The following is a 22,776-nucleotide window of genomic DNA, read 5'->3' as shown; positions in this document are numbered from 1 at the left end:
CATTCCTGTCTTTGGGGGCAGGAGTAGAATTAGTTCTGTTGTTTCTTCTGCTTCCTAAAGAAGTTCACTTTGAAGGACACTCTTGTTTTCCCACCCAAATCCATTTTCCCTGACTTCTTGAGAGAACACCAGTTTTTATCTGGGTTCCCAGTATGCAGAATGATATACCTGAGGGAGGCCGTACTCAAATAATGATTGTTTACGGCAATCATTCACTGCCAGTTATCGTGGAAGCAGGACTCTTGACCTAAGCTTCTTCAATGGGAGTTGGAGGAGAAATCTGCTGGGGAGCTGCTCAAAACATTTTTTGAATAGAGATGTTCGAAAGGAAATTCTTCTGTCTTGGATATTGTTACATGGGCCATCTGGAATGGCTTGGATCATGAAAAACAGGCTGACTACTAAATGTGGTAAGAGTAGAACAATGGAATGTCCATGATAATATTGTGAAATTGAATTAACCAGCTTTGGAACCTTTGATGCCTCTGGACTTAGTTCTTTTTAAGTTCAGTAACCCCTCATGCTGTTTAAGCCACTTTGAACCTGGGTTTTCAATTACTTGCAATTGAAACTATCCCAAGTGATACTCACTTATCCCAATATTTAAAGATTCTTCAGAAGTGAAGCTGTTATTTCCCTGCATTGTACTACAATCAGAAAATACTAAAAACTGATGTTCTTAACAGTTAACCATTCTAACTATCCTGGTTTCTCCTCTCTTAAGTTAATTAGCTTCTTTTATTTCCTTAGCTCTAAAACAGTAACCTGGAGCTGTGTTGGGAATGGTAATTAACTATGTAAATTCAAAGTTTTACAAATAGTAATCTTTATTACATTTTACTTAAGGGTATCAGCTCTCTCAAGTAAAGGACTTCTGCATTCATTTTAATAATTACTTAGTAAATCTGTGCTATTTTTATTTTATATTTAATAAGGAAATCTAATTTGGGAGTTATTATGTTTGTCAGAATTGCTTTTTTCTCTTTCAGTCTAGTACAATGAATAGTCTCCATGAATAGTCTTAATGAAAGAGGCTCTGAACCAGAAGTTAGGAGACTCCGATGTACCATTAACTGGCAGGGCAACATAACCTTAATAGGCCTTAGGACCCCTGAAGTAAGAGGATTAATCGCCTGATGTCTTATTGCCCTGCCCAACTGTGAAAGTTTGTGTTGCTTTCTCAGGTTCCTGGATGTGAGCACTCTCTTAGAGATAAAAGACAAAATGAATTTGAGCAACAGAAATGGAAGTCAGCAAAAAATTATTGCCCTTAGGAAAAGCAGCATGGCCTAGGTGAATGAAAGCTTTGTAGTCAGACTGACCTGGATTTTAAGTTGGCTCAAACACAACGATAGCAATGTGACCTTTTGTCAAGTTACTCAAATTCTCTGAGCCTCCAGTTCCCATTTGTAAATTCAGGAATTGTGATTCCTATCATGAAAGATTGTTAATGTTGGAGTGATATTTATGAGCATTTATTAGAGTACCTGGCACATAGTAAGCATATGACAAATTATATTCCTTCTTTCCACTGCATAGAATCAATATGCATGGAACCTTTGCCTCCTAGCCTACGTGCTTCAGCCCAGCTGCTTCTTTGTGAATCCCTCACGAGCTCACCTGCAGCTCATTTGCCTCTGGCAGGAATACTTCTGACTTGCCATTCAGTAAGCAAGTCCACTTCAGCTAGTTTCCTCACAAATGTACCTGTTTTGAAGGATTTTAGATATAATACGTGTAAAGAAACTAGTAGGTACTTGGTAAATAGCAGTTATTTTTGTTTCTTTAAAATAATGGTGCCAATCTGCATAGTCTTTAAAAATTGTTTTGGAATTTTCTTTTGCTGTCGGTCCCTGGATACCATTATTCATTCTGATTGCCCAAACCTTTAGCCTTATAACTTCCTTGGAGAGTCTGCTACGGTATAGTTGTCTACTGTATAGCTGTTAAGTTTAACACCTTGTTCACAGTTAATAAAACTTTCTCCTCTAAACTCATGGGTTTCTGAGTAAGCCTAAATTCCATAATTTTTTTTCTATAGATTTTTTTTTTAAAGATTTTATTTATTTGACAGAGAGACAGAGTGAGCACAAGCAGGGGGAGTGGCAGGCAGAGGCAGAGGGAGAAGCAGGCTCCCCACAGAGAAGGGGGAGCCCGATGTGGGACTCGATCCCAGGACCCGGGGATCATGACCTGAGCCGAAGACAGTTGCTTAACCAACTGAGCCACCCAGGTGCCCTTTTTCTATAGATTTTATTGTTGGCTCAAAAGGACTCATACACAAAGATGGTAACACAACAAATTTGCAATGAGAAGATATGTGTATGTGTTTTTTTAACCTGTTCAATATTACATATTTTTTTAAAACATGGATCCATTGCTGGCATTTATACTTTTGAGATTTTTCATTAAAATATCCAAATTTGTAGAGCAGTTTTAGATTCACTACAAAATTAAGTAGCAGGTTTAGAGATTTCCCATATAGCCACTGCCCCCTGCAAATTTTCTTTTAAAATAGAAATATCTGGAAGATCTGACAACAGTTCTTCCACAAAGCAGCATTTGCTTTGACTGAAAAGTAGCTGCCTCATTTATACTGGGCTTTCCTTTCTCCATTTTCCCAGTTTGCGGTTACTCCCTTTTGTGATACAAGCAACAGTATGTTATCTTTTATAGGTATTTGAGAGTAAAACTTCTTTGTGGAAGGAAATCACCTTAACTTGTTGCAATAAAAAAGCCTACAAGAAGTTGCTATGCCTATTGAAGTTATAGAAATCTACAAAATGTCAACACTGTGACTCTATAAAGGGACATTGCACTCTTAGAATGAACTTTAAAATTATGTATGTCAAACAGTCCCATAATTAAGTGGATCTTAATTTGATACATTAAATCATATAGTCCATTTATAACCCGTGATTAAAAATTACAATTGTAGAGTATATGACATAAGTCATATTACCATTTAAGAAAATTTTTCCTGTGTAGATCATAACAGCTCAAGTACTCTCTCTAGTTAATTTTCCCTTAAAGTATCCCTTAGTAGTATCAGTCCATACTTGCTTAAAAGAATTAACCTCACAAGCGGTCATTTCTCCATTGCTAGTTTAATCCAGCCACATGTACTCTTCCCCTCCTGCCCCTTAAGTCCTTCCAAGCCATCTACTGTCTGCTACCTAAGCCAAAAACCTGGTCATTTTGTTTCTCTTCGGTCCATCCCTACTACCACTGGGCTCTTAACTATTTTCTCTGCCTTCAGCCTTAATTTTTTTTCCCACGTGGCCACCAGAGTAATCATTTTAAAATTCAAATATGAACGTGTATTCCTTTCAGTGGTTTCTTAACTCTTGCCCAGAAAAGCCCAGCCTCCTTAGCTTAATGGCCTGGTTTTCACAGAAGACGGTGATGCGACTAATGGAAAGTGTCAACAGACTGTTAAAAAACAAAATTCAGCAGTTAAATTTGAAGATCTAGTTGGCTTTATTTACTGATTCATGAATTGGATGGCATCACATCTAGCAAGTAGAGGGGAGCTCCAAGGAGTTGTGCGAAATGGAAGGTTTTTGTAGGAAGGAGAGTGGGGCAAGGAAGTTATTAGCAAAAGGAAAGAACTGTTCTTTGTTCCAGGTAAAGTCATCCTCCCTTGGGGGAAGGGCAAGGAGTTTTATTGGATTATTTATCTTCTTTTTGGGGGACGGAGAGGGCCCATATGACAGATACTTCATTGGTGCTGATCAGGAATTTTCTGGAGGCAAGGTGACTTGGCATCAGAAGCTCCATTTTGGGCCTTTGGTTTTCTTTTTAACAATTACTCCCCTTTTGATCAGACTCTCAGCTTAACTAAGAGATGTGGTCAAAATTTAAGGAATTAGCACCACTCTCAGCTGTGGCTCTGAAGTTACCCAAGTTTTTGTTGTTCCTTTTTATGACATCCATAGGTCATGACTTTTTTGCTTAACACCTTGATATTGTAACCCAAAACTGGGTTCACCTCTTGGTGGGCATCATCAAAAGACACAACCATGCCAAAGAGTGGAAAAGGAAAAATTTTACTTGCAACAGGTAAGGAAAACACCAGGGGTATTTCCCAAAGCAGTGTCTCTCCGAACAACAAAAATAGGGAAGTTTTAAGCTAAGGGTACATGCATATTGGTGGAGGGACTTGTCAAAGGAGAGAGTTCAGTACAGAATTAGGGCAAAAGTCATCCTAAGTTGACAGAGTCTAAGTTCCTAGTTGATTGAAGTTATTAGGAGGGCCAGCAAGGGTCAGCATCATTAATTCTCTGGCTCCAGTTAGTCGGTGTCTGAGTGCTGGCGGCGGGGAGCAAATTCTGCAAAAAAAGAAAAGACTTAAGAATGCACCTTAGGTCAACTTTCACTTTTGAACCAGCGCTGGGAGTTTCACCATTGATTTATTGTCTCTGATATGGTTGGGCTATTTCCTGGCCTGGTAGAGAAGGTTGCTTTTTGCATTCCTTTTTGCTTCCTTAAAATCCGTAACTCCTGAGGTTTTTGCATTCCTTTGCAATTCCCGTGGCTTCTAGGCAGTTCTGCAAGAAGTGCTCTTGGTCACGTAGAGCCAGTTGATGGGGGCATAGGTCATAAAAATAGCTGGGGGCCTAAAATGACTTTTGTTGTGTTCCCAAAGCTATGCCTCATCTTCCTTTTTCTGGGGACTTTTAGCCATATCTGCCTACAGTGTTCACAGGTCACAGAAGTGGGTTATTCTCTTCACTTTGCCTGCAAGGTTCTGGTCTTGGAGACCATCCACTTGGTAGTTAGCAGCTGCAAATACACATTTAAAGTTTTTGAAAGGATACAGTGCACTAGAGAGATTTTTATGATAACCCTAAACGGGATAATTCCCAGTTTTTGGAGTGCACTTTGGAGCCATGGTCCCTAAGACCCAAACCAGTCAAAGAAAGACCCTGTTGAAGGAGACACTCTTTTAAGGCAAGTGGTTTGCTCAGTGATTTTTATATAATTGAGTTTCAACTACCCCAGAAGTATTAATCCACAAGCAAACAGCAGGTGATGTTGGTCATAGCAGATAACCTTACTCAGCTAAAAGATAATCATGGGCTATCCTATTGTCAAGAACTTTGGGCGGGGCGGGGGGCGGGGGAGAACTTTAGCCAGATAATGTAAGGGTTTTTACTGGACAGCTATTGCTTTAGCAGTGGATTCTGCAATTTCAGGAATTAAGAAATTCCTGATCATAATCTCATTTACCTTTGTGCCTAACCAGGGTGGTAGGGACCTGCCAAAAGGAGTAAACGCTAAATCATGAGAGTCTCCTGGTAGGTCCTTTCTAACTCAACAGTGTAAACTCAGGAGAGTCAACCATTGAAATGTCTTAATTTTGCTTGCAAAACACTAGCCTGAAATGAAAGTTTTCCCTAAATTCCAGAGGTTACTCCCTTTAGCTGCGGCCAGGGAGATACAGATGAGGGTGTTATCTTTGCAGGCAAATGCCAGAATAAAGGATACAAAAAAAGAAGAGGTTTCATGGTTTCATGTTTAAAGTATGAAGCCTTGATTTGTTGTCTTGTAATTTTAGAAACAGTCTACCTCAATGTCAGCTACATCCTTGTCAATTTGATTCAGAGGTCTCCAGCATCTTCTAGTTCGGAGCAGTGGTCAGGAGCACTTAGTAAGGATCCTCCCAACAAGATTTAAGTGCTGTCTTCCTCTAATATTGGTTTCAGAATACTCAGTCACCAGGCCCTAGACTATAACCAGAGAATTGGGACCTGGGAAGGATTTTTTAGTCTGTTGATGATAGGCTTGAGCATAAAACTTAGACTCTTACAGTCGTTGGTCATACTAGCATGAGACACAGGATCAACAGAAGGTTGTATACCAATAGGCATTGGTCTGCCAGTAACTATCTTGTGTGGAGTGAGTGTGTTTTCCAAATGGGGTACTGTCAATAGTCCACAAAATCAAAGGCAATACATTAGGTCAGGGAGGTCCAGTAGTTTCAAGTTGGGAAATTTTAAGTTTAAGGATCTCATTAGTTCTCTTGACCTTGTCTGGTTGAGGGTGATAGAGATTGTAATAATTCCAAGAAGTTTGCAGAGTTTTCATGAAGGCTTGTATAATTTGTCCAGTGAAGTGGGTGCCTTGATCACTGACTGGATATTGTGGAAAGTACACCCTAACTGGGAAACATTCCCTTTTTTCTTTGCCACTGGGAGGGCATTAGCCTTGCAACAGGGGAAGGCTTCAACCCATCCAGAAAACATACATACAGTAACAAGAACGTATTGATCACCCACGCTGAGAGGCAGTTGAATGAAATCCAGCTGCAGTGTTCAAAGGGTCCAGAGGGAGATCTGAGGCCTCTTGGGACAAAAATTATTTTTCCAGGGTTATGGACCTGACTGGTAGAAATCTCCCCATCAGTGTTAATTCACAATTTCAGTCATCTTAAATGCACTATGGTGGGTGAAGGAATGCAGAAACTGAAAAATGGGGTTTGCCTGGGAGCTGAGAATTACCAAGCAGCCATCTTTGGTTTCCCATATCCCCAACTCTTCATTTATCTTACAGCCATTACTGACCCATCCTAATTTCTCTGATTCAGGAGAAAACTATTGCCTTGTTACAAGGACATCAGGATGGCAAAAATCTGGCAATGTGGGGCCAGTTTTTGTAGAAGTAAAATGAACTTTATGCACATATGCCACAATCTTATAATTACAATATGAGGAAGACATAGTATTATTTCTTGACGATGCTTCCTATGTAATTTAATATATCAAATAAGCCTAATTAGTTTAACGATTTTTTTGGAGTGTTCCAGGGACACTTTTGGAAGCATTCCAAAATTTCTTACAGGTCAAAAAAATTTCATTTAGAATTTAGTTTGGGGAACTTTGTTAAAAATATCAAAAACAGGTTTTAAAGTTTGCCTAAATAAGATCACATATCATTATGAAACTTAAAAAATAAAGCTACTTCAACAATCTGTTATCAAAAGCAGACCCCAAGTCCTAAAAAAAACCTTTGTCCTTTTAACAGAGGAAATAAAATTCTGCTTTTGTACCAGCTTACTTTTGGTATTAAAACTTACTCATTTTAATCTTAGTTCTGGCCTTTCCAAAGATTTCTTTTTAACAAACTTTACAAGTTTGTTTTTTGTTTTTCACATTCAGATTTTGTCCTGTTCTTGGTCTTTAAACAACCAGCCTCACTTTAGGACAAAATTACTCTTTTTTTCCCCTCAATGAGAAAATGCATCTCCATTCCTTATTCCTTCTCGTACCAAAAACACACATTTTACTTTCTTTCCGTAAAAGGTGTTTCCTTTATTTGTAGTAGTTGTAATAACATTAATTAGAATTCTTAACCCTTAGAAATCTTCATTTCTAGTGAAAACTAAGAAGGAGTAGTGAACTGTAATACCAGCATTTTTTAGATTGACAAATTATGAGTACATTTCATAATTTCTAGAAGCATATGCTTTTTTCAGTTTTCCAGTGTAGAATTAACAAACCTAAATATCTTTTAGCTTCTCTGTAATAAACCAAAAGTAAATAAGCCTATGTTCAATAAGAGTATTTTATCTTGCTTGAAAATATTCAATAAATTTCCATCATTTAAAGATTTTATTTTTTATATTACTATGTTTGAGAGAGAGTGTGTGAGAGAGCGCCAGAGGGAAGAGAGGGGCAGGTCAGAGGAAGAAGCAGACTCCTGCCAAGCCAGGAGCCTGATGTGGGGATCTGGGATCATGACCGGAGCTGAAGGCAGTCGCTTAACCCACCACTGAGCCATCCAGGAGCCCACATTTCCATCATTTAATTTAATTTAGCAAGACTCCTAAAATTTCAAGCTAAAGAGATTTGGAAAAAATTTTTAAGCACATATACCATAAAGTATAATTGCTAAAAAGCTTATCTGTAAATTTTTATCCCACTTAAATCTAAATCATTTGCTCCAACAATCATGTTTAGGTTACCCACAAAACTTTATGAGATGTTAGACAAAATCAGCCATGATTCTAAGTTATTTTTGCTGACAAATTATAAGAGATGCAATTAAACTAGTAAATTCAGGTAGAATGAAATTTGTTTATCTGCCTTATATTCAATGTTGATAACTCTAAATGCCTGTTTTAAGTAAACCAATGAATTTAAACTAGCTTTAATTTACTAGAAGATTATCCCAGTACTTGAAAAACATGTGGGTGTTTTTGTTATATTTCTGAGAATTTAATTTATATAAGCAGTTAATTTTCCTTAAGCCAATTAAATAGATCTTTAAGCCAACTAAATTTACAAATTAATTTTAAGAATACCATCTGGCGGTAGAAAATACCATACATTTACTATATAGAGAGGCACACATAAACATACAGATACAGACAGAGACCTCCTAGGTTATAGCTTTAAATTGGTGCCATGAATTAGGTACAGAAACACAAAACTCACTAGTTATAAAAGAAGCTGCATCTAAGTTTTTCCATATTATTTTTTAATTTTAGGAATAAGTTTTAATATGAAAGTTTGAACTCTTACACTTAAAAAAATTTTTCTTTTAGTATAGTTGACACACAGTGTTACATTAGTTTCAGGTCTACAACAAAATGATTCAGCTTTTCTATACCTTATTCTGTGCTCACTGCAAGTGAAGCTACCATCTGTCACCATCTTAACACTTACTACAGAATCATTGACAGTATTTCTTAAGCTGTGCCTTTTATTCCCAGGACTTAGTCATTCCATAACTGGAAGCCTGAATCTCCTACTCCCCTTCATGCATTTTACACATACCACCACCCCCCTTCCATCTGCAGCCATTATTTCTGTGTATTTAAAGGTCTGATTCTGCTTTTTGTATGTTTATTCGTTTGTTTTTTAGGTTCTACATATGAGTGAAATCATACGGCATTTATTTTTTTTCAATTTGACTTACTTCATTTACCATAATATCCTCTTGGTCCATCCATGTTGTCTCAAATGGCAAGAACTAATCCTTTTTTATGGCTAATATTCCGTTGCATATGTTACCATATCTTCTTTATCCATTTGTCTACTGATGGACACTTAGGTTGCTTCCATATCTTGGCTACTGTAAAATAATGCTTCAGTAAATAGGGGTGCATATATCTTTTCAAATTAGTGTTTTGTTTTCTTTGGATAAATACCTAGTAGTGGAATTATGGGATCAAATAGGATTCCTATTTTTACTTTTTTGAGGAACCTCCACACTGGTTTCCACAATGGCTGTACCAATTTACATTCCCACCAAAAGTGCATGAGAGTTTCTTTTTCTCCACATCCTCGCCGGTACTTATTTCTTGTCTTTTTGATTTTAGCCATTCTGACAGGTATAAGGTGATAACATATTTGTAAAACAGGTGTAGCTGTTTTTAATTCCTCAAAGAATTAAGTTGCTGCCTAAATGATATCAAAGGCACTCACACCCATCCACCTATGTGTTTTACCCCATCTGGGTACATTTAGCTTAGGGGAGAAGTCTCAAAAAAAAAAAAAACAAAACAAAAACACCTCTTTTCAGGCTCTGAACATCGGCTTCTAATTTGCCCAGATTTCTGACTACAGAGTTCGTAAATCCTTTCAAGTATCTTGTCAGGTCTCAGCCAGGACATACAGTAAATGTATCTGGCAGTTTTAAACAACCTCGTGGACCCTAGCAGCATCCTCAGAGAGGGTGCAAAAGATAATATTTTTATAAGATCAAGAGTCACTCCGAAAATTAGCACTCCCTGTCCCAGGCAGGCTGAAAGCCAAGCCAAATTCTTAGGACCTAAGACCATCAAGAAGGCAGTAGCTATACCTGGGAGACAGAGGATCGATAATCAGTAGTTCTGGATTTGGAAAGGAAGGGAATATTTTATTTTTTTTCCCTCTGTATTAATGGGCTCAGGAGGTAATTTATTTATAAAACCTTTTGAGAATCCTCTGTGGGTTTAAGAAATTATTTAACTGTGGCTGTTAGTTTGGCCTTTAACCCAGGAGTGAAAGATACCTGTAGGGGATTGCCTGCAGCCTGTGGTGGTCTTTATCTTAAAAGGTAACTAATAGTCTCTTCAGAGTCAAAAGACAATTCACATAGAGGATTACTAGAAAGAGTACTCAAATGAAAGAGAGGAGAGCAGTAGGAATTAATGCAGTCTTATATGTTAGTCTTAGTCTTTTGTTTTAGGTACTTTCTTTTTCATTGTCCTTTTGTCCTTCTGAATAATGAAACTTTGGAATTTTGAAACCTTTTGGTGGCTTCTGCATACCAAATAAAATAGGTATCCCATTCTGTTTAAGAACCCTTGCTTTCAAGTATACTTCTTAAATTATTTCTCTCATTAGAGCATTTACCATAATGGCCATTGTAATTCTAGGTTGATTTTAGTAAGATCTTGCTGTTTAACTAAATACTTGCGACTTCTGGGACTATAGTTTTTAGACATAAAGTAAGCAGGTATGCCAAAAGGTGGCCTGTTCAACTCTGGATATGAAGGACCCCCCCCCCTTTTTTTTTAGTTAAGCCTCTGGGTTTCTCAGAGTCAAACTAAGAGGGACGTGCAATGGTGTTGGGAATTGTGGGGCGTTTTGCAGTGTACCTCATTGCAGAGAAATTTTCTTGAAGTTGGTGGGTGACCTAGTGTCAGCTAACCCATTAATGCGACCAACTTATTATATATTATTACCACAGAAGTCTTCTAGAGGTGGCGAGTGCTCTAATAGCCTTTGAATTTAATGCACCCATGCCCACCAGTGTTTGCAGCCTTATTTCTGGGTCCTGAGACTTGGATTATCAGTTAGCCTTTATTTAAAACAATACCACAGACCTCACACTGGACCCAGTCCAACTCAGATCAGACACAGTCTGTTCCCAGACCCGGTCTGGTTCTTAAGTCAGACCCATTCCAACTCCAGCCAGTGGCCACCAACAGTTCCAACGTAAGCTGATCAGCAGACTATAGTAGATGGAGACTGTGGATTGGAACTAGGGAAAGCACTAAACCAGCAAGTGCCGATCAGGGGGACTGCAGACTACAACTGGAGAAGGGATTCCAGTGTGGAATTGTAAACTGAACCAAGGGCAGAGGACTGGAGCTTTGTTAGAGCCTCTTGTCTATGGAGACTGACTCATTAACCCTGGATTGGAAAACCAATTAGATCCAAGCTCAAATGCAAGAGAGTGGAGCTCAAACCCAGAGGAGCTCTCCAAAGGTCCTTGGAAATGAATGGCAAGACAGTGAACTCAAAAGGGTACACAGAGTGCCATGCCTGTGTTTCTCTTTATCCCCAAAGGCCTTTAGAAGTTCACTTCAGATCCTATTGCTGCCACCAAATCTGTTAAAAAACAAAACCAAGTAAATTTTGAAGATGTAGTTGGCTTCATTAAATGATTCATGAATTGGGTAGCATCTCATCTAGGGAGTAATGGGAGCTCCCAATAGTTGTTTTGTAATGTAAGATTTTTGTAGGAAGGATGGTGGAGCAAGGAAGTTATTAGCAAAATAAAAGAAAGGACTGTACCAGCCAAGGTCACCTTTCCCTAGGGGTGAAGGGTAGGGGGTCTAATTAGGTGGGTTACCACATGGGGGGGTGGGCTGCGGATGGCGAAGGCCCATGTGACAGATCACCTTTTATAGTGCTGTTCTGAAAATTCCTGACGGGCTGGTTAAGACTGCATTTCTAAGGAGGTTGCAGTTAGGTTAGGTATTAAGCCCCAGGGTGTGACTTGGCCTAAGTGTCTCCATTTCGGGCCTCTGTTTTTATTTTTAACAAGACAGTGAGGATGTGAAGTTACTTTTTTTTGTTGTTTTTTTTATTTTGTTTTTTTATTATTATGTTAATCACCATACATTACATCATTAGTTTTTGATGTAGTGTTCCATGATTCATTGTTTGCATATAACACCCAGTGCTCCATGCAGTACATGCCCTCTTTAATACCCATCACCGGGCTAACCCATCCTCCCACCCCCCTTCCCCTCTAGAACCCTCAGTTTGTTTCTGAGAGTACATGATTTCTCATGGTTTGTCTCCCCCTCCGATTTCCCCCCCTTCATTCTTCCCTTCCTGCTATCTTCTTTCTTTTTTTTTTAAACATATAATGTATTATTTGTTTCAGAGGTATAGGTCTGTGATTCAACAGTCTTACACAATTCACAGCGCTCACCATAGCACATAGCCTCCCCAGTGTCTATCACCCATCCACCCCATCCCTCCCACCCCAAGTTTTTAATGGCAAAGGATATGGAGACTTTTAGAGACCCAGTGTTATTTCATATCTGAAATTTTTCCCATGGTGTTTCTTCTGTATAGAATGCTTTATTTTGCTGATTTCTCTTTCCTGCATGTTAACTCTTACTTGACTTTTAAATGTAGTTCAGATATTATTTTATTTCCTGGAAGACCCCACTACCACTCTTGTTGAGGTTAGGTGCTTTCTTCTCTGTTCCTATAGCCCTTTGCACATCTGTTTTATTATCCTGTGTTCCACACAACACTGTTCAAAGAATACTGTGAAGTACATGGTCCATGTCAAACAGATTAAAAAAAAAAATAAGTGCTTTAGAATTTCCCAAAGCCTTTAATATGCTAAAATGCATCAGTAGTCTCCAAGAAAAGAATATATACTATGAAACATTTTCCAAACAGAGCACCAAACCATTTATTTGAGCTATTTATTTTAAATTTCCAGTGTCTTAATTTTTCATTTTCTTATCAACTGTGTGTGTGTGTGAATGCAAGTGCTATTTTGTTTCTCTGAGGATATTAATTACCCAAATTTAGAGTCTTCTCAATTAACTCTGTTAGCTTAAGTTTTTGTGTGTTGGGCTGCTTGAGTTTAGTGGCTACCTTGCTTGGTTTTCCTTTGTTCACACTTCTTTGATGTGTTCATTTCTGTTTTTGAGATTCCTTGTTGACTTGTTGGTGGATATTTAGCTCTGTTTATCATAGTCTGCCTCTGGTAACGAATGAAAAAGAATGATTTGTTCCGATATGGGACAAGCTGATAGTTGTCTCCTGGAAACAGAGGCTCCATGGAAGTCAGTAGCTTCCTAAGTCTCTGCTCCTTTCAAGGCTACCCAATGTGTTCTTCCGGGTACAGATACTAGTGCCATCTGTTGGTTTGGAACAAGCGGGGAAAAGAGGAGAGTGCTCTATCCTACCTGCTGTTGCACACCTCTTCCCATTCATTACCCTGAGAAATGCTTCTGCCCAGCCTTCCACATTCTTGGTGTGGATTGACTTCCTTCAAGGGCTTCGAGGACCTTCAAACTGCTCCTACTTTGCATTAATCTAATGTTTTGGGTTGTCATCAGTTCCTGTATTTACTTTCTTTTTCTTTCCTTTTTTCCTTATCACCCTTTTCCTTAAGTCTATTCCCATCTTTTTTTTATCTTTTAGAGATTCCTCAGAGTTTGTCTGCTTACTCTTTGCTTTCCAGCACTGTTAAAACAGATTTGGTTGTTTAGTCTTTTGTGATATTTCCTAGAGATTTAGGTGGGAAAGGGAAGTTGTCTAATCTCGATCTACCATCTTTATTAAAGCACCTGAATCTTTTATTTGCAAGGTTCACCTATAAACATCCCTTGATTTACCCAACACTGGCAAATGCATGCTATCAGTATCTTGAATTGATCTTTTTTAGTCACTTGACTTTTTCTTCATGCTGTGTGTCCCTTCAAAGACCACACATATTTCTGTATTTCTGTTTCCTTGCAAGATGATGGATATTTGGTAGCTGTTTAGTTGAACCAAGTCTTTCTTACTAAACCCAAGCTTACGCAAAATGTGAAGTCGGAAATAAATGATTGTTCTACAAAAGGAATCTTTTAACCATAACTAGTGCCTCTATTGCATCTCAAGGTCAATTTGTTTATAGTTTCAAGGATTATCAAAGAAATGAGGATGCCAATTAATCACACATTCTTTTTTTTTTTTAAGATTTTGTTTATTTATTTGACAGAAAGAGACACAGCAGGGAGAGAAGGAACACCAGCAGGGGGAGTGGGAGAGGGAGAAGCAGGCCTCCCGCTAAGCAGGGAGCTGGATGCGGGCGTGATCCCAGGACCCTGGGATCATGACCTGAGCCGAAGGCAGACACTTAATGACTGAGCCACCCAGGCACCCCTAATCACACATTCTGACTAACACAGTTGTCTGTTGTTTCAGCTTTCTTTAATCCCAAATCTGTTCAGTCAATGAGGCAAAACCATAGTAATTCACTTCTCTCAGAGAACCTAGTACATGAAAGTATTAACGGAAGGGCATTCCAATTTGCTCTTGTAGTGTGATTACAGTATTACTTTAAAATATGTGTGTGTATTTACATCCAAAATACTACTACCTGTCAGCTCAAAGATAAGGCTGCAAAGAATGTTTATCAAAGTGTGATTTATAATAGTAAAAAAATGGAAACGATCTCAATAATTGGTTAAACAATGTAGTAAAACATTATTTACAGCCATTTAAAAAGGATAATGTAAAATAGCATTTACTGATTCAGAAAAGAGCAAGTTATAAAATTGTATAGACAGTACAATTGTATTTTGTTTTACATAAGGCTGTGAATATAGAAAGATTAGGTGTGTTAGAGGTTATCTTGGGTATATGGCTTCCTGAGTGATTTTTATATCCTTTTTGCTTGTTCTTTTTTTCCCCTCAATGGGAATAAATCATTTTTAGATAAGTTGTGGGTTTTTTTAAGTATTTATTTATATATATATATTTATTTATTTAGAGAGAGCATGCATGAGCGGGGGTGAGGGGCAGTAAGAGAGGGAGAGAATCTCCAACAGGCTCTACAATGAGTGCGGAGCCCCATGTGGGGCTGGATGTCATAACCCTGAGATCATGACCTGAACAAAAAATCAAGGGTCAGATGTGTAACCAACAGAGCTACCCAGGCGCCCCTAGAATAAGTTTTTTAAAAGTTATTTAAAATAGGGGCGCCTAGGTGACTCAGTTGATTAAGCGACTGCCTTCGGCTCAGGTCATGATCCCAGGGTACTAGGATCCAGCTCCACTGTCAGGCTCCCTGCTGAGTGGGGAGCCAGCCGCCTTCTCTCCCTCCCTCTCTGCCGCTCCCCCTGCCTGTGCTCTCCTGCTCTCTCTGTGTCAAATAAATAAATGAAATCTTTGAAAAATAAAAAATAAAGTTTTAAAAATAGCATAAAATTCAAAATCACATTGTGAATATTCAGAGATTAGTTCTTGTTTTAATTAAGTAAACTGATAGATTAATAGGAGAAAATCATACAAGCTTATTTATTGTAAGTTTTACATGAGATGGATGACTTAAGGAAGCAAAGATCCAAAGAAATAGTTAGACCTGAGTTTTTTGTGCTAGGTTTGATGAAAAGTGTACAGTCATAGAAGAATATGATGGGTTAAGGAATATAAGGTAATTGTAATAATCAAGGGTTCTTACTGTTCTTCTTGGTGTCCCTTTGTCTTTGAGGTAAAGATGCTAGTTGGTATAAGGAGGGCATATTTCACATGAGGATTTCATGATTTGTTTCAGGGAAGAAGTATGAGGTGGGGAGAAGGTTAGAGTAACCTTCCTGCTTCTCCTCTTTTCTCAGACTCCTTCAGCTGAAGGTATTCAAGGTTCTGAAGTGCCATATTTTGCACTTCATATTTCAGTAGCATGGCCTGAACTCCAACAATTGCCATGACTAATTTGTATTGGAATTTGTTAACAAGAGTTCACCTCTCACTAATAGTACAAGTATTGCTTTCAGTTATTTATCATACCTCATTTGTGAAGGAAACTTGTCAAAACCTAATAAATGTCAACACTCTAATTGTAGAGACACTGAAACCACTTCTAGCCAATGATTTAAGTAAAAATTATTTTAGTCGAATTCACTTTGTTTTCTATAAAAATACACTAAAAAACTGAGTTAAAACTTTGGTACTACAAATTTAGACAGGCTCCAGCTTAGATGCATGTTCAGAATGCATATTTGATAATAGCTAACTTGTATTGAACAATTATTATGGCATTTTGTGGAGGGCTTTACGAGTATTCTCTCATTTAATCTTAACAGTTGTTTTAGGTAGATAGCTATTGTTAACATCCCTGTTTTCCATTTGAGAGAGAAGGTTTAGGTTAAGTAATTTGCATATGATCACATAAGTAAATGGTTTAGAGGAAGAATTTGAACCCAGGAAGCCTGACTTAAGAGGTCATAAAATACTTTTAATCATGAAGATGTTCTGTTTAGCTTAGACCTGATGGATGCATGTGTGACCAGTATTCCCTTGAAGCAGTTACACCTTAGAGTCCTAAAATAATATAAAGGAATGGAAAACTTAAGCCATTTAATTGATTATGTGGTGTTCCTACAACTGAGGAGGTTGTCAGTATTCTGGTCCAAAACTGAACCCCAAAGAAAACTTCTATAAAACTATGGAAGTCCTAATATTGAATATCTTTTTGAGTCTGTTCTCAGCTGTTTCTTCATCTCCACACTAACCCCATTCCATGGGACGTCAATATAGAGCAGTAGTTGAAGCAGCTAAAAGAACGAAAAGTTAATTATTATGTAAACGGTAGATCTCCCAACAATATTCATGCTTGAAAAAGTTTCGTGTCTTTTTGAATATTAAGGTTCTTCTCAACCTTAAATCCGGAATACTACTTAACATTTTCCCTTTGGAAAAACTGTGAATGTTCATTAGAATTTGAAGTGAGCCCCCAAAAGATTTGGTTGCTAGATTATAATTGTAATAATGTATCCCTGTAATTGACAATAAAGTAAATTAAATTCTAAATGTAGAATATTAAAATACAAGGAAATTCTGTTAGTTGGCAATTATATTCAGCTGCTACTGGCCAAGACTCCCAAAATACTGAGTTAAACAGAACTTTTTTTCTCTCACAGAAAAGAAATTCAGTTTGACAATTCCATAGTCATTAAAGACCCAGGCTACTTCTTTCTTTCTGCTTAGCTCTTCCTAGTGTATGACTTCTATTCTCAGGGTCACTCATGGTCCAGGATGGCTGTTAGAAGTGCAGCTATCAGGTAGAGGCAGGAGAGGAGGACTCATACTAGTTTTTTGTGTCCCCTTCTAGTTGCTTTCCTAATAATTCTATCCCACAGCCTCCCTGTATCTATCTTATTGGCTAGAACGTAAGTCTGTAGCAACAGCTAGCTGCAAAAAAGGCTAGGTCATTGCTCCTCAGAGTAAAATCAGACTTTTCTTACTGAGGAAGAAGGGGAGGTTATTTGTTTCCGGAAAGCAGCCAGCAGTCTCTGTCATGAAACTGTAGGAGACATCTCATCCAGGCTTTTAAGTTTAACTTATTAAGACCCAGACCTCCCTAGCTGTCTATATAGCTGGGTAGTGGCAGTGTTCCAATCAGAACCCAGATGTCTTGCTGACTTGTATTAACCAGAGGGATAACAATTGCTTCTGTTAATGTTGAATTAGGTAAAGTGATAGTAAATCAATCTAGCATTAATACGAGAGTTTTTCTTTGCCACTTTACCTCGACATCTTATCCCCATTCTACCACTTTCCCCCAACACACACGCACTTGGATATCTCAGAATATTATTGCCTGATTTGATAAATCTTTCTATGATCATTTTTCCCTCAAGATACAAGTTATATTGGCTATCTAGATTGGGCGATTAAAATTAATAGTTTTAGTAGGCTCTAAAAACATTTAACATTCTTTTTAACATTAATGGTTTTATAACTTCAAGTGAATTTTTCTCTCAAATTTTCTCCTACAGTATAGCTGAAATACAGAAAGATGTGGAATACAGGTTGCCATTCACCGTAAACAACCTGACAATTAATATTAATATGTGAGTAGAATTGTATCCTATATTTTTATGTACTAGTACTTTTAAAAATCTTTTCATTATTTTGTTTCTTAGTTATTAGAAGTAAATTGTTTAAAGTGAACTTATTTAAAATATTACCTTTCTAGTAACTATAAATTATTAAAGTCACATAATTTCATGAAACAAAAGTTTTTTAAAGACATCATGGTAAAGTGTATTGCTGTAAGAAAGAAGCTGTTATACAAGAAGAAATGCAATATAAAGATGTAATAATAATATTTAGTACTGTCATTGTTTTTATTGATTTGCACTGAAGTCTTAGCTGGAGGTAGGCTAAAAGAAAGGCTGAAAATGATGACAAACAGTCAAAGGGATCATGTATGGAAAACTATTAGAGATATATTTACCCCTACCTTAGAAACAAGTGAAAATATTCTAGTCTTCAGCAATAGATATACTATATCAACCAGACAGTTCAGGGCTGAATTTGATCTACTAATTAAAGAAAAAAATTAAGTTAAAAATTATAATCAGGAGGTTATTTAAGAGGAAAGATTAGACAAAGTGATGGCTGAAGTACCCATTTAATTCTAAGTGTGATTATTAGTCTTTAGCATGAAAGTATTAAGTTATTACCTCAAATTGCATTAGGTGGCTGTGTCCTAGAGTAGGTGTTTGGGTGAGATAAGAAGCACCTAACTTGAAGACAGGAACCATGGCTTATTCATCTTCATATTCTCATTGTCTAGCATAATGCCTGCACAGAGAAGGCCTTATTAAATCCTAGTTGAATAAGTGAATGAAAGTGTGAATGTATAATAGTGCCAAGCATTATGCTGTGTTATCTTGATATAAGAGCTTTGTGAATCCTCACAACAGGGCTACAAATTGGGTAAATTACAGACACATAAGTAGTGAATAGCATAGTCAGGATACAAACCAGATTGGTTGGGCTCCAAAGGCCAATCATTGTCTTTTTTTTTTTTTTTTTACCAAACTAGGCTAACATCTTTAACTATATAAATGAAGTAGTTTTATCTCCATCAAATGCCCTAGGAAGGGCTAAGTAGGAGAAGCCAAACAGGACCCACTTCTCTTCTTGACAGTGCTGCCAAACAAATCGTTTTTCAGAGCCAACGGGAACACAGAGACAGTTTTAAAGGGTCATATTCTTCTGAGTTTAGAGAGATTTAGAAATCAGAGTTCCATATCCAGTAAAATCCATTTAAGACTTCAATCCTGAATTTGAAATTTGTGGTAGTTCATAAAGGTTAAGATTTTCACCTTTTTTTTTTTTTTTTTGTATTGAGAATTTACTGTTCTTTACTTGAAACCATGTGATTGACAGACTTGGGAGAGTTCTATCAATGAGGACCATTAGAGCCTTATAGAACCAAGGCATAATGACAGCTACAGTGTTTTAACCATAGTGCTTTTGCTTTTGTCTACACACTCTTCAAAAATTCAGTAGATGGTGTAATAATTCTTGGCAGCATTTCATAAGTAGGAAAACTGCAAGAAAATCATATGGCCAGAACCTGTGGCCCAATAGTCAGACTGGTTACTATGGGTCACCTGTTACAAATACCTGATCTGATTTTATCTGAGATTTTGCATAGCTTAGTATATTGTGTTTGAAAGCAATTAACTGACATGGTGTGAAGAATATCTTATAACTCAGGTATCCATATTCCACAGTAAAGTTTTTACTGAATTGAATTGCTTTATAATCTTGTTGCTAAAGTATATCCTTTTGTGTATTTTCGATCAACAACCATAATAGAGCACTTACTACTGTGAATAATTACTCTAAATGAAAGCATGAAAATTTAATTTGCTTTTAACTTTGTGTTAGAATTATGACTATATAACACTTGTGTTTTTTCCATCTGTTCTACATTTAACAGATTGCTCCCTCCACAGTTTCCTCAGGAAAAACCAGTGATCAGTGTTTATCCACCAATACGACATCACTTAATGGATAAACAAGGGGTGTATGTTACCTCTCCATTAGTAAACAATGTATGTATATAGTATAATTCATTTCACAGTATTATTAACAGGTGTATTACTTTACTACTACATATTTTAGAAATCTAAAATGCATTTGAAATCTCATTTGGAATAAGTAATTTTCCCAAAAAAAAGGTCACTATATCTAATAGATAATACTGATTTGAAGGTTATTTGTTTTTCTGTGATGAGGACCTGTTGATGTTGGAACTTTGGTTCACAGTATATTTTCCATAGTTGTTAGGAGGGGATAAAATTCAAATATGCCTTAAAGTTCTTAGGATATATAAATGATTGATTACTATGAAGGGTGAAGCACTATAACTTAAATGTACTCTCAGTATTTACCTTTGAACCTTCAAATTATTATTATTTTTTTAGATTTATTTATTTATTTGACAGAGGAAGAGAGAGAGAGGGAGAGTGAGAGCAGAAACACAAGCAGGGGGAGTGGGAGAGGGAGAAGCAGGTCCCCCGCCGAGCAGGGAGCCCAATGTGGGGTTTGATCCCAGGACCCTGGGATCATGACCTGAGCAGAAGGCAGATGCCTAACGACTGAGCCACCAAGGCGCCCCTCAAATTATTTTTTAAAATGTGGAAATATTTTAAGCTCCATTATTGGTTAAATAGATTTTTAACTGATTTATGGTATTGAGTCTATAGAAAAATATTTTAAGTTGGAGATTGCTAATCTGGTCATTTGACACAGTATCCTTTGTTTTTCATTTAATTCTTGATGTACAGAAGTAGATTTAAGATTAAGTTTTACAGTGATATTATCCTAGTAAGACTTATTCTGAAAGTGATATTGATCATCTTGTATTACTCTTACTTTTAGTTTACAATGCACTCAGATCTTGGAAAAATTATTCAGAGTCTGTTGGATGAGTTTTGGAAGAATCCTCCAGTTTTAGCTCCTTCTTCAACAGCATTTCCATAGTAAGTATATTTATACCCCAAAAAATGTATAAATTTATTTTTACTTCCTTTTATCAAAGTAATCATAATAGAATTTAAATATTCAAATGATGTTAAAAGGCAGTTCTCTTCATTCTACATTCCTACCTTCATACAGATACACTCATACTTTTCAGAGGCAACTGTGTTTTCTTCTTTTAGTTGCTTTTCCAATATTTACCTTCATCTTTCTGAGTAATTTAAACATAATATATACATAGTCTTGGTTCTTTAATTTTAGGTATTATATTTCAACCTCCTGTTATGATTGATGAGGAGTTTAGTTATTGTTTTCTTTCATAAATGTTCCTTTCCCCTCATTCTCTCAGTGATTGATATCATGATCTTTACTTAAATTCATTTTTGGTATTTTCATTACTTCAATTCTGTAAATATTCCCCATTGCTGAATCGAGGATTTTGTCATGATTACATTTCCTTTACGGTATAATTTTTTGCTTTTTCTGGAGTTAATAATTATTTCCATTTTTCCATTGGTTTTATTGTTTTAATTTTCCACATCTTTTAGCAGCTCTGAAAAATACCTTTCAGATTATTTTTTCACATCATCTGACCTTGACAACATGTATTTTCCTTGTGAATCTGCAGTTTGGTTAGGGACTACTGGAGATAACTTGTTTTTGTTCCACTTTTTGCATTAGCATCTAAGTCGAAGTACTTTTCTACTCAGAATTTTGAGAGTGTTGCTATATTGTCTATATGGCTTCTATTGCAAAGTGTCCAAATGCCATTTTGATTTCTGATCCTTTGTAAATTTTAGAAAAAATTTTTGGTCTTCTGAAATTTAATGGTGATGCAGCTTCTTGTTGGTCTTTTTATTTCATTTTCTCAGAATACTTCTTGGCTTTAGATCCTAGTCCTCCTACTTAATTTCCAAGAAGTTGGTCTTGCTCAGGAGTCAGGCAGCATTTTGAACACTGCCTGGAAATCTGCTTAGCTAGATTATCCAGGTCATTAGGTGCATCAGCCCCAGCCCTCATCTTTCCTCTCTTGTCTCTTTGTATTGGAGTTATAAGCCTCCTAATATCCTTTATCTAAAAACTGTATATCCTATTTTTCTGTCAGGGCAGGGTTGGATATAAGTTCATTCACCTTATTTGAAAATAAAAGCCAGTAAGTTTACTCATTCCCATTTCAAATAAGTTCTGTGATAAAGTGCAGGTTTTTAGAATGCAGGTTTGATGCATTCCTTAGATTATTTAATAGGTTGTATCTGCTACTGAGGTCAAAATAAAAATTGATTCACAATAAAGACTTATAATACAGATACTCTTTCATGTTGGTCATATTGTTTCCAAATAACTTGTTATATTTATGTCACTGACATACCTTTAGATAAAAGTTTTAACTTTTTAACATAAAGATGAGCCATTTTTTTAAATAAATAAGCCAAACTAGGAAACTTATTTTAACTTAATTTTTTCAATGATCATATATTTATTTGAATCAAAATTCAAAAAATATAGAGGGGTATGGAGTAAAAAGTCTTCCTTCCACTGTCTTCTCCCTTACAATGTAGTTTTTCTTCTTGCTTGTATCTAGAGTTTTTCGTGTGGGTGAATATGCATAGAATTTCCAAGATGTTTTATGACTTACAAAGAAATGCGTACATGTAGTATTTTATTCCCTTCTTTTTTACACAAACGGTAACATACCTTTTTTTCTTCACTAAATGGTATAATTTGGATAGTTTTCCATTTTGGTACATAAAGCATTTCCTTATTCTTCTTTCTGACCGTAAAGTACTTGTTTTATAGATGTAGTCTAATTTATTTAACAGGACTCATGCTGATGGATATTTTTGTTGTTTCCACTCTTTCCTAAAAGGCCCACCTTTCTTTACCCTCAGCGCTGCAGCAAATAACCTTAAAAATAATATTCTAGGGCGCCTGGGTGGCTCAGTTGGTTAAGCGACTGCCTTCGGCTCAGGTCATGATCCTGGAGTCCTGGGATCAAGTCCCACATCTGGCTCCCTGCTCGGCAGGGAGTCTGCTTCTC

At 36.9% G+C, this 22,776-nt stretch overlaps 1 protein-coding gene across 2 annotated transcripts in view; it reads left to right on the top strand.

Annotated features, from left to right (window-relative positions):
• VPS37A (VPS37A subunit of ESCRT-I) overlaps window positions 1-22,776 on the top strand; it is a 45,181-nt gene that overhangs the window by 3,094 nt on the left and 19,311 nt on the right. For both annotated transcript variants that reach the window (XM_028099719.2, XM_028099718.2), the window contains exons 2-4: window positions 17,735-17,809; window positions 19,696-19,810; window positions 20,640-20,740. In XM_028099719.2, coding sequence (XP_027955520.1) covers window positions 17,735-17,809; window positions 19,696-19,810; window positions 20,640-20,740 — 291 coding nt within the window. The remainder of the gene's footprint in view (window positions 1-17,734; window positions 17,810-19,695; window positions 19,811-20,639; window positions 20,741-22,776) is intronic.

This window comes from Eumetopias jubatus, unplaced genomic scaffold (genome assembly GCF_037043125.1).
Source record: "Eumetopias jubatus isolate StellerSeaLion01/CBP00866 unplaced genomic scaffold, mEumJub1_p1.0 scaffold_2, whole genome shotgun sequence".
Taxonomy (NCBI): Eukaryota; Metazoa; Chordata; class Mammalia; order Carnivora; family Otariidae; genus Eumetopias; species Eumetopias jubatus.
Note: the sequence above shows the minus strand (reverse complement) of the source record. Positions and strands in the feature narration are given on the sequence as shown.